The sequence below is a fragment of the Bactrocera latifrons genome, unplaced genomic scaffold, assembly GCF_001853355.1.
Source record: "Bactrocera latifrons isolate USDA-ARS-PBARC rearing strain unplaced genomic scaffold, ASM185335v1 scaffold_1, whole genome shotgun sequence".
Lineage (NCBI taxonomy): Eukaryota > Metazoa > Arthropoda > Insecta > Diptera > Tephritidae > Bactrocera > Bactrocera latifrons.
The window spans coordinates 474,641-486,432 of NW_017534407.1; the positions used below are offsets into that span (position 1 = coordinate 474,641).

Sequence of the window (11,792 nt, forward strand, 5' to 3'; positions counted from 1 at the left end):
GCTATTTCGACTCAGTTCGTCAAGTTGACATATGTATAGTAGATAGATTGGAAAATTGATTCTTGTATCACATATGGACGCAAAAGTCCAACATTCTGCTCCCTGTCCACGTAGATGGAACTTATTGCTTTGAGCATACTTTTGCAAATTGCTGGTCCATACAGAATCAAGTGCTCTGGGTTTCCTGTTCCATGTCGCAGAACCGCTTGCAAAGGAGGTTGACCATATCCTTAAACCTTGCAAGGTTGTACCACCGCAGCAGTAGCTTGGCATGGCGCAGCATCATCCTGAACGCAGCAGCAGAGTGAGCTAGCTCGCTGGCTAACTCATTGCCGGCTGCCCCAACATCTAGAATAGATGTACCCGATTGCACAGTGATAGACGGTTCAGCTTTCCTATACATTCCTCCACTAAAAGCGATTTAATCTCATTCACTGAGATCGCCTTTGGTATGATTAGTTCGGTATGCGGTTCCGCATTGCCTACTCTAATGCCTTCCGGTGTTTTTGAACACTCGGTATACCACTGGATGGTGCTGCCCCTCAGTAATAGGTCGAGCGTGGAATCGTTCTACTCCACCTTACCGCCGAGAGTAACTCATAACTTCTTTGTAAGGTTAACCCTCTTCGTAATGCAGTCCCTTGGTAGAAGAGTCAGTGTTGTGTCTTCCTCTAGGATTGTACTAGAACATTCATATTTTTTTATGTAACTATGTACATACATATCTATAATTACAGTGGAGCTAGCACGTCATCGGTACATAAAAGGTGCGATCCAAAGGAAACAGGACAGGAGAGCAAATGGTTCTTTCGACAAAATCAATTTATTTTATTCAAAGTCCTTATACTTTTTGTATGGCCGCCAGTATGCCGGTGCAAGCCTTTTGAATAGCCTTTACGTCTGCATAACGCTTTCCTTTCATGCGCAAATGCATTTTTCCGAAAAGGAAGAAGTCGCACAGTGCCACATCAGGTGAATACGGGCAGTGGTTAAAGGTTAAAATGTGATTTTTGAGCAAATAATCGGTCACAAGCGTCGATTGAATGTTGGATTCTGAGAAATTTTTGGTCGTCAGTCAATTTGTGCAGAATAAACCGTGCACACACCTTTCGTAAGCCCAAATGTTCGATCAAAATGCGATAAATCGATGTTTTGCAGATTTTCAATTCCATTTCCTTGAATTTCAATGATGATTTCGGCTGCTTTTTGATGAATTCACGCATAGTTTCGATGGACATATAGATGGCGTCACCAGAGGGCGCTAGATTTAAAAAGTCCAAAGTTTACTTTGGAACGCACCTTGTAAATGGTCACATTCTAGTGCTTTTGAATAAAAAGTTTAACGAAAACTTCTCCGATTTCATCATAGAGCATATAATAATATTCCCACTATATAATAATAATGATGAAGAAGTTTGTTCACCCTGATTTCAATGCTTCGTTTTCACTTTCTCTTCGTGTGCTAAGCAGTTAGGCAGACTCCTTTCGAGCCTCTGACCTTCATATTAGACTACTTACTCTTTTGCTACTCGCTGCTGGTAACACGTTGCAAGCAAAAAGTAGCAAACCAAAGACACATCCACAACTCGTCGTTTGTCGCACTTTGACTGAAATGAAAAACGAATAAAATCGTGACTTATTGTTGGTAACTGCTAACTAAAGGTTAACGAGAAAATTTTACCTAAAAATTAAAAACATATTTGCAGCAGTGCACCTTCCACTCAAGGCAACGATTGAGCAATTTAATTGGCTATTGGGAGTAATAAAGCAAAAAGAAATGAAATGAAAAAAAAAAAAGAATTTCGAATTATATGGAAAAATTTCGCCGACTTACTGAATGTCACCGTCGCGCTTATTCTCGTACATGTTACCTATGAGCGCGGCAAAAAGCGAGTTCCAAAAAGGTCGAAGTTGTTTGACTAGCTTGACATTCATGCCGCTGCGCCAAATGAGTCTTTAGCCTTTTCTAAAGTTACTTACAAACTGCTTATGTGGCATGAAATATATTTTCGATCAAGAAAACTTTTTCCGCCTCGCTGTTTTCACTGCAAAACGAATGTGCGTGCAGTTTTTGCCTAACAAAGTTGACACGCAAATATTTTTCGACTCCGAAAAACGAATCGTAGTCGAAAATTTTATATAATATTTTATTATTTTTTTATATTTATTTTGAAGTTAGCAAAAAAAAAAAATTGCGTCAGTGTAGCCTACATATACAAAAGTGTTTCATTACTTGACGGTTCATATTATTTACCCGACAAGCGCGTAAAATAACGAAAACTGAACGCGCACAATGGCCGACGTCGATAAGTTATCCTCGCGAATGAAATCTCGTCTGCATTTACAAACGAAAACAATCGGCGCCGATCGTATACGTAAAGCCAAAGATAATAATGAGGATATTGCGGTGTTGAGTATGTTCCTGCCGAATGCGTCGGCGCAGGAGGAGAATCGCAAATTCTATTGTACTCTGGGCGATTTCTGCCGCCTCGGAGATCCGCGCGCCACAAAAGCAGGTAAATCAAGTAATTTTTGTTATAATTGAGAAATAACTATATATTTATATGATCTACCGTCTAAATATAGTCGAAATCGGATCACATTTTTTCAAGTACCCAGGTATCGAATTAAGCCTCAGTGTCTACAGTTAACTTTTTACCGAAAATATCTATCAATTTGTGAGGAAATAATGCCATGGAAAAATCGTTTCCATACTTCCCCTAGCCCAGCTCGCCTAATATAACGATTTTCAAAGATTCCCATTATAATTTATATATTATATAGGTCAATATTTGAACTATCTTAGTGAAACTGACAGGGCAACTTTTTCTAGTAATCGTACGACGTAATTCCAAAAAAGGGTGCAATCGGGAAAATACTTTCGCTAACCCAAATATACCGTTTATTTTGTACAATATATGTGATAATACAAACATAATGTGATTTACTGCTGAGTATGAGCTAAATTGAAAGATGTCCGGTTCTCGGGGGCGATTTATGGTCCGGTTCTCGGGGCGATTTAGGGCCCATATACCCAATATACATATTGAATATAGCCTCTTTGGTTGAGTTCATATGACATATACAGATCTCATTTAAATTAAGTCCCAATATCTCGAATATGACGTAAAATATATAAGTTCAGTTGTATGAATTTCAATTTAAATAAGTTGAGTTGTAATTTGTAGTTTAGATACGTAGTATAAGTTATATACCGGTGATGTGTCAGTCACATTCTTTACGCGTCATATATAATATTTAAAACTTAACTGCATACGTGTTATATTCAAACACTTGTCATGAAAGCAACAAACGTCAGAAAATACCAAATTAATTTGGACAACTACTATACCGAAATAAGTCCGCCTACGTTGAAAATAGATACCGAAAGTAGCTAAAAACGCTGACTAACACTTTCTTGCTCAGCAAGTGCCTATACTCGCAGACTTTTTGCCAAATGTATCTTTTAAAAAAACCTTAGATGAGATCACTTCAAAATCTTTATACAACAATAGTAAAATATACAAAGTGTACATATGTACATATGTATGTGAATACACTATATTTTTAAAATGTATAGCTTTTGTGATTAACAGCGCACGAGATTTTTCTTTGGGGTGTAAGGAGGTTAAAAAAATAATAAGTAAGGAGGTTAATGAACAGCATTTTGCTATGATTTATTTACGCAATTTTGAATATGAGGATACTATATGTAGGTATACATAGTATAGACTGGCAGTTAGTACAATTTTTGCATGAAAGCGTCTCGAATAATTGTCACATTTGTTAAACCATTGTTATTGCGGAAATTCATGAAATTATTTATACAACCTTCTAGCTAAGATATCTGTTCCAAATATCACCAACTTCTTTGGCAGAAATATTTTAATGCTAGTAATTCTAATAATGGTAGGCTATCATAAAGACCGCTTAATATGCTCGCACTCCAGTCCAGATTCAGTAGCCCATGTGACTTAGAAGATAGGCTTTGCAATATCGTTGGATGTGCCATTGACTAAGGAAAAGAAGGTGTCTAAGAGTCCTAATTGGACATTGTCTCACTGGACTCACGCGGTGAGACTAACGATTTTGGAAGTCACAAAATAAAAATCGCAATGAGGATAATGAGAAAATACTTAGACACTTTTTCCCACACCGTCCTGCTTTCGCCAGACTAATTCTAAAGTATATCATTAGTACGAACTTGGCGAACTGGATTTAATTAGTAATGACTCTAGCGCTTAGCCGATATGTGACGGTCTTTTTGATTCATACCTAGGAGTTCTGAGCATCTCAACGGACAGGCTTCTCCAGCTGCGCAAATGAGATTATTCGTAACCTTACGAAACATCCCCATATTCACCTAACCTTACCTAGAAGAAAAAAACTTGTTCGTGAAGTACTATTAAAAATCTTTCAAACAATGACATAGAATCGGTAAAAGGCGCAGGGCACGCCGCTTGATCCCATATATTAAAATAAGTATATAAAAGATGATCCATTTCGAGAAAGGTACAGGAACTCCATATTTATTGGGGAATGTTTATTATCATTCGAAAGAACAGTATGCGGCATTTATTTTTTGAATATTATCTTTTTCAAATGTTGTCCGCGGCTATGCCCCAGATGGTCCATCCGTTGAGTACAATTTTCGATGACTCGTTCGAGCACTTCGACTGGTAACTGGCAAACGGCATGCGTGATGCTTTGCTCCAAGATCTTAATCGAAGCGAGATTGTTCGCATAGACTTTAAGCTCAACATATTCCCACAGGAAAAAATCTAACGGTGTGATATCAAACGATCTTGGTTTCCAATCGACCGACCCAAAACGTGAAATTATCTGCTCACTTCAGTGTTCGCCTAATAAATCCATTGATTGATGCGATTTGTGGGAAGTGCCGCCATCTTAGACATTAAATGGCCGGTTATCATGGCGCGATAATGGTCGCCATTGACGGTTACATTGTCACAGGTATCATTTTTGAAGAAATATGGACTGGTGATTCCACCGATCCACAAACTATACCAAACCGTTGTTTTTTCTGGATGAAAAACCAGTTCTTAAAATTTTTCAGATTGCTCTTCGTTCTAAATGCGTCAATTTCATCTTCCTCTTTACTGACGTAGACACCGCTTAAGCGATTATAGCCGAGTTAACAGCACCATTTGGAGACTCTAAGCGAAGACAGGTCCTCTACCTGTTCTTTCCAACGGAGTGGAGCAGCAGGCTATAGGCCTCATCGCTCGAGAATGTCTAACCGATATTTTCAATAGTAAATGCTTGGTCTCAAGAAGGGTGACTTTGTTGCGAAGAATATTCTTAGTAGGCCGATTATGTTGACCAAAAGTTGAGTGAAGCGCGTTCTTTACAAACCTTGAATTTCCATAATAAAGTTGAACGTTGTTCAGGGGTACGTTTTTCCATGAAGAAATGTCAAAGAATACTCAACAAGAATAACATGACTGCTTGACATGACTCACGTCTGATCTGTCAAAAAATAAGTATTGAAACATATCACTACTGTGGGTCAATATACGATTTGAATTCAAGCTCAGTTACGATAAAAGCTTGTCGTTGCTAAATATCCCAAAATAATACGAGACTTCATTATTAAACTAAATCCAATTCAAAGATTTGTTTTATTAATTTTGCTTTCGTTTTTTGCTCCGTTTGATTAATGAAGTCGGCAAACCAACAAGCTCAAACCGGAAGAGCTATATTTCTCTTCCAACATATACAGCATATATGCATGTATGTATGGAAGTACAAGTCTGCTACTTCAACAAGTTGCACTTACATGCCTCATACTTCGACACATTTTGTTGCAGTCGCAAGCTTACTTAATAACATTCTTAAATAAATTACGAATCCTTCATTGCAGCTTATTCATAAGCAACACGATTATTTGCATTAACCGGACTTCAGAATTCGGTGAACTTCTCGATAAAGCGCGCACATTCGCCACCTTTGCAAAAATGCTTTGGCAAATTTGTTGACATTTTTATGGCGAATAAAAAGTAATGGCGTGTTGCCATAAAATATGTTTTGCATGCATTAGCAGCAAGTCAGCCAAACATTCAAACCAAACTAGTTTTGTATTAACACGAAAGCAACCGAGTTTGTATGCCTATGAGTGCTGAACTCATCCATTAAATAAAAATAGTTAATATTTCTGGTTCGAATTTATTTAAAACAAAAGTGATGTTGGAAAGTTAATATTGGAGACTTTAAGGAAATAAATAGTTATAGGTTATAGCAGCATTTAAAATAGCGCGCCAGTCGTTCTTCCTTTTCGCTGTTTCTTCAACGGAGTTGAGGTTTTTGTCTTCCTCTGCTTGTAGAATTTGGTATTTGTTCGTGGAGAGAGGACTTTACTTCTTCAGATATAAGTATTAAGTATATCAGTTTTTTGTGGCTGGGTTCTAGAATTTCTGATTGCTCTTGGTTATTGCGAATTTGTGTCACTAGTGCATTGTCACACTGGCAAGCACTTCGGAGATGTATGCAAATACAAAAGAGCTTCCAAGCTGTACGGAAAAACATGCTGACAAGTTAAGGTGAATTTTTTGAATTTGCATGTCAAATCCAAATTACAATTATTATTATTATAGTAACAATAGAATAAAGGTACTCAATGGAATAAAGGTATCGCAGATTGTTTCCATGCTTGCATGACTGCCGTCAGCTAGACAACAGCTGTGGAGAGGTACAAGTTCACCTCAAGTAAATTTAGCGAAAATGAATTTAATGAACCCAAATCGTCTAAAACAAATACATGTGCTATTTGCTTTCTAGTGGCAAAAAAACAAAAAAAAAAAAAGAAAAAAAAAAAAAAAAGAAAACAACACAAGCACGAAAATGATGACCTTCAAAGGCTATCGTTATGCCACCGGTTAGTGGGTGAGTGGTACGAGGCGTACGACAAGGCGTCATTGAAGAGTATGCAGCATAATTTGTTGCAAGGCGTTGCAACAATTTAACTAAAATTATAACGAAAATTTGCCACTTTTCCAATGCACTTGTGTCAAAACAAAAAACAATCAATTGATTCGATAAATTTGTCTTTTATTTACTTTTAGGCACGAAGAAAATGGAATACAAGACACGCCAGTGGCATGAGAATTGCTTCTGTTGTTGTGTATGCAAAACGGCCATCGGCACTAAGTCGTTCATCCCCAGAGAGCAGGAGATCTATTGCGCTGGCTGCTATGAGGAGAAGTTCGCTACCAGATGTATCAAATGCAACAAGGTGAGTTATTTAAAGAGCCCAACTCATATAAAAGTTCAGCGTGAGTCCAAACTTTAAAATAAGTTGATCACTTGAAATATGAAGTCGCCAAATCGAACTCTGGTAACTCCCTCTCTACCCATATACCGACCAGGGATTTGTGGGTGGAAAAGAGTGGTTGAAGGATAGAGGCAGTGAGCTTCTTTACGGATGGGTCAAAGCTTGGGGGGAAGGTTGGTGGAGGAGTTTACTTTCAGTAGCTTCCTATAAACTCCAGCTTTAGACTTCCTGCCTGTTGCAGCGGCATCCTGGCCGATGTTGTAACCAATAAAGAGCCGTAAATTTACTGCCTCGAATTTCAGCCTCTTACAGAGAAGTGACACCCATAGCAGAGCGGCGATATTAGCCTCTTTAACAGTGCGTTCTGCGCTGACCAAATAGTCCTTAAACTCGCCAACAATAGCATCTAGTATGGCCACAGCGAAATCGTAAGAAACTGTAAAGCTGATGAGCTAGCAAGAAAAGGCACGCCAGAACCCCTATCGGTAAAATGAGAACGGCTGGTGCTCCTGTATCTTCTTGTGTTCTACTACTAGATAGATGGGCTTCGCCGAAGCCGAGCCAGCACTAGGTATATGCGCAGCTAGCCTCTCCCTATTTGTGGGGCTTTTAACAGGACATTGCCCCCTGGGAATCCTACCAGACGCCATTTGCAGAAGCTGTATAGCGGAAGATGTGGTAGGGACAAATTAACGCTTTCAGAACAGATCAAAGGTCAAACAGTCCAGTAGGGAACCACAAGAAACCAACGGAACTCCTAACCGTTCCCATTCCGCAGTTATGGAGACTGAACTACCGGTCCTAGCACGCTAATCAGCCTTGTAGTCTCTTGCAATACCGCAGTGGTCCTTGCAACCAAACCAGTTTAATCATAAAATAACTAAATGACAGAGATAAGGAGTCCAGACATCCTTGGACAAGACTTGAGTGCAAAGTAAGTGAACTCAAGGCTAACAAGTTGCTAGTGACTACTCTGTAAATCATTTTTCGCGAGTGTAGACTTTCCCAACGCCTTCCACTAAACAAAAATTCGAAGTTTAACAGCGAATTTTAACTTGACATCTTCATTACCAGATAGATAAGGCGTGAGGGCGTGTGGTCTATTTTATACACCTACCCCTTGACTATCGAGTCCCAATTTTCTTGTGAAAAATCGTAAATCAGCCGACCTTGCAGCTGATCTCCCTGCCGAGCTTTCCATTGCAATGCTAGTTGGTGGCAGGTGCAGTCATTGAAGTGATTTTAGTACTCCTTTTATGCAGAAACTAGCAAGCCACTGTATTCACTCCAACGATCTCCTGTATGCGGTTTTGCTGGCAACAGTTCACTGCAGCAAAGCACCGTAAAGTAATCCAATCACCCTACATGCGTAGAGAGTATCACTGTCCTTTTCACTATTTCTTTCAAATGAGTTTTCACATTAGTTTGCAGTCCAAAATTACCCACAAGGACTTAGTATAAACCCTAATAGTTAACTCTAATCTGTTAAGCCGCAGGAGTGTCCATGCCGTGATCTTGTAAGTAGTACCATATCCGTCTTACTGGCATTTCACGCTACTAATTGTGTCTATGAATTTGTCCCTCGCTAATACAGCTACAGTCATCTTCAAAGGCTATTATTATAAATATAATTTTGATACATTACAATAACTTATATAAGAACTTTGGATTTTCATAAATTATATATTCCAGGTCATCACTTCGGGTGGTGTAACCTACAAGAATGAACCATGGCATCGCGAATGCTTCACCTGCACTCACTGCAACATTACTTTGGCCGGTCAGCGCTTCACCAGTAGAGATGAGAAGCCCTACTGTGCCGAATGCTTCGGTGAATTATTCGCCAAACGCTGCACAGCTTGCGAGAAGCCTATTACCGGTAAGCATAATCATTTTACATGTATATTTTAAGCAAATAAAAATGCAATAAAATATTTTACTCTCTTCTCATAACACAGGTATTGGCGGTACACGCTTCATCTCCTTCGAGGATCGTCACTGGCATCACGACTGCTTCGTGTGTGCCAGCTGCAAAACCAGTCTAGTCGGACGTGGCTTCATCACCGACGGCCCCGACATCATTTGCCCCGAATGCGCCAAGCAGAGACTCATGTAAGCCCGCACACGTCTCGTCTATGCAATGGCAATGTAATGGGCGTGGCATGCTCCTATTGCAAATAAGAAGATCGTGAAACTTATTAAACACAAAAAGAGTAAAAATATAAAAATATGAAAATAGAAAACAAAAACTTGCTGAAAAGTAGATGTACTTTAAAAACCTAAAGCATTACAAATACAAAAACCAATACAACAGCCTCGAAGCGAAAAGTATGGAACTTCTTTTGAGCAATTCAATTACCTAGAGCAAAAAGAAAAAAAATAATATAAAAAAATATGTAAAAATCAATCTTATAAATTATTAGCTGTTAGTTTACCTCGATTAACATGAAATTATAATTGTTACACTTCCTAGTTATAAAAAAGAAAGCTGAAATATACACTTTTCTAAAAATCTGAAAAAAAAAACACATTCGGCTTTAAGGAATTTACATATGTATGTATGGAAAAATTTGTTGGTGTGATGAGCAATCGTATTTGAAAATAGGCATTTAAAAATATATTGAGAAAAGCGTAGTCATCATATGTATGTGTGCAGCTGTAGAATCGAAGTTAGTTGCCGTTGATCACTGTAAAATTTTCACAAAACAAAAATAAACGACAAGCAATTGAAGGCACCGTTATTCATGTACTATGTAGAAAATCGCATATTGTCACAGCCGAAGAGCAGCAGAGCTAAGCCATTTTGTTTTGTTATTATCACTGTATAGGTATGTACATATGTATGTGTGTATATTTAATGGTAATAATTTACAAATTATTAAAATTTGTCAAAGGCCTTAAAAACTTATTTACTTCTTTGGTTGCTGCGGAATTAAATTCAATAAAAGCATATGCATGCATGTGTGTGTATATTTATTAAACACGTTTTTTTTTGTGTTATACAGCTTAATTTCTATATAAAAGTTTAATAATTTCTAATTTATATATGCCTAAAACCGCAAATAATTTATTACACTAATACATAATAATTTAATATTGTTTAAAAACTTAATTTATGAAGAAGGAAAATCGATTATTTCTATTTATTTTATTTCTTCAACGTTTTTTTTTTATAATGCTAACTAATTTAACTTAGAAGTGCTTATATACCTATATATATCTATAATACATATATATTATGACTTAAATTTTGAATTTTGTCATTCGTTGGAATGTACTTACATATGTATTTACAATAAAGTGCTTACGAAGTATAAGCACCATGTGAACAGGGGCATATGTATGTGTTGACACAAAAATCATTATTGTTTACAAAAGCTGAAAACAAAAATACTGCGGAATCCATATTGATGTAATATTAAACAAATAAAAAGGAAATAAATAAACAATTAAAGTTAATGTGTTGTTAAGACTCTTATTGCGATTCTTTGTTGTTCTTGTATTATTGTATTGAATGGCGCAATTTAGTATTTCCGCTTTACACAACATGGAGGCGAAATCAGAACTCTTTATCTGCGCTTAAAAACAAGAAAAAATTTAATTTCGATAAAATACCCTGCACACATAAAAACTTCCAGTTTACAAGAAACTTGTGTGGATATTGTACAGATGTTTCTCCATTCAAGCAAGAGATTGCACCACTGCCGTTGCCTTAGACAATAACTTGCTGTTCTCACGTGAGTCGGGTCCAATTAAATATCCAGCCAAGGACTGTCAACACGGTACCATAGCTTCGAAATTCCTTCAGGAATATTTTCTGAAGCTGCAACCACAATAACAATAACGCGTGCCAAATTTTGGGGCAAAAACGAAAGTTTTTCATACCAGCACTTGATTCCAATCTTTTAGTTTGTATGAGATCTCTATGCTATAGTAGTCCGATATCGCCAGTTCAATCAAAAGAGCAGAAAAGTACGTACACAAAATTTCAGTTTGGTATCTTAAAAACTGAAGGACTGTTCATGTAGACGTATAGACGGACATGGCTGAATCGACACAGCTGGTGATGATTATCGTATATAGTTATCTACATTTTATAGGGTCTCCGATGTATGCTTTCGGTTACGAACCTCGTGGCAAACTTAATTTACTCTCTGCAAGGTTTTAAAACTAACGGTAAAAACTTAGCATAATCTGTATCTTTACGGCTACTGCGGCTAATATACTCACGATTTGTTGATACCATAATCAATATTGAACGTTTCTATACAAAATACGGCATGGCGGAATGGAAGTATTCAAAAAATATATATCAAATCGTTATTAAAAAAGTGAACGATCACACGTATTCCGAAAGTTTCGGTTAGAATTGTCAACTGTATTAACCAATAGGTTAACATTAAAATTATTTTTATCATAACCACAATTTTTGAACGCATGTTAATGTCAAACACAAGCGCAGCCAACTTTGCTTTGGAAGACATTATTGAATAACACTATT

General features: G+C 37.4%; 1 protein-coding gene across 6 annotated transcripts in view; it reads left to right on the forward strand.

Moving 5' to 3' along the window:
• LOC108978883 (four and a half LIM domains protein 2) overlaps nucleotides 1-9,803 on the forward strand; it is a 212,841-nt gene extending 203,038 nt beyond the window's left edge. For 5 of the 6 annotated variants that reach the window (XM_018949421.1, XM_018949416.1, XM_018949410.1 and 2 more), the window contains 3 exons: nucleotides 7,083-7,252; nucleotides 8,984-9,170; nucleotides 9,250-9,803. In XM_018949421.1, the coding sequence (XP_018804966.1) occupies nucleotides 7,083-7,252; nucleotides 8,984-9,170; nucleotides 9,250-9,407 (515 nt within the window). In that variant the 3' untranslated portion in view covers nucleotides 9,408-9,803. Of the gene's footprint in view, nucleotides 1-2,175; nucleotides 2,517-7,082; nucleotides 7,253-8,983; nucleotides 9,171-9,249 lie in introns of all 6 variants that reach the window. The other variant, XM_018949443.1, reaches the window with a different exon arrangement.
• The last annotated feature ends 1,989 nt before the right edge of the window (nucleotides 9,804-11,792 follow it).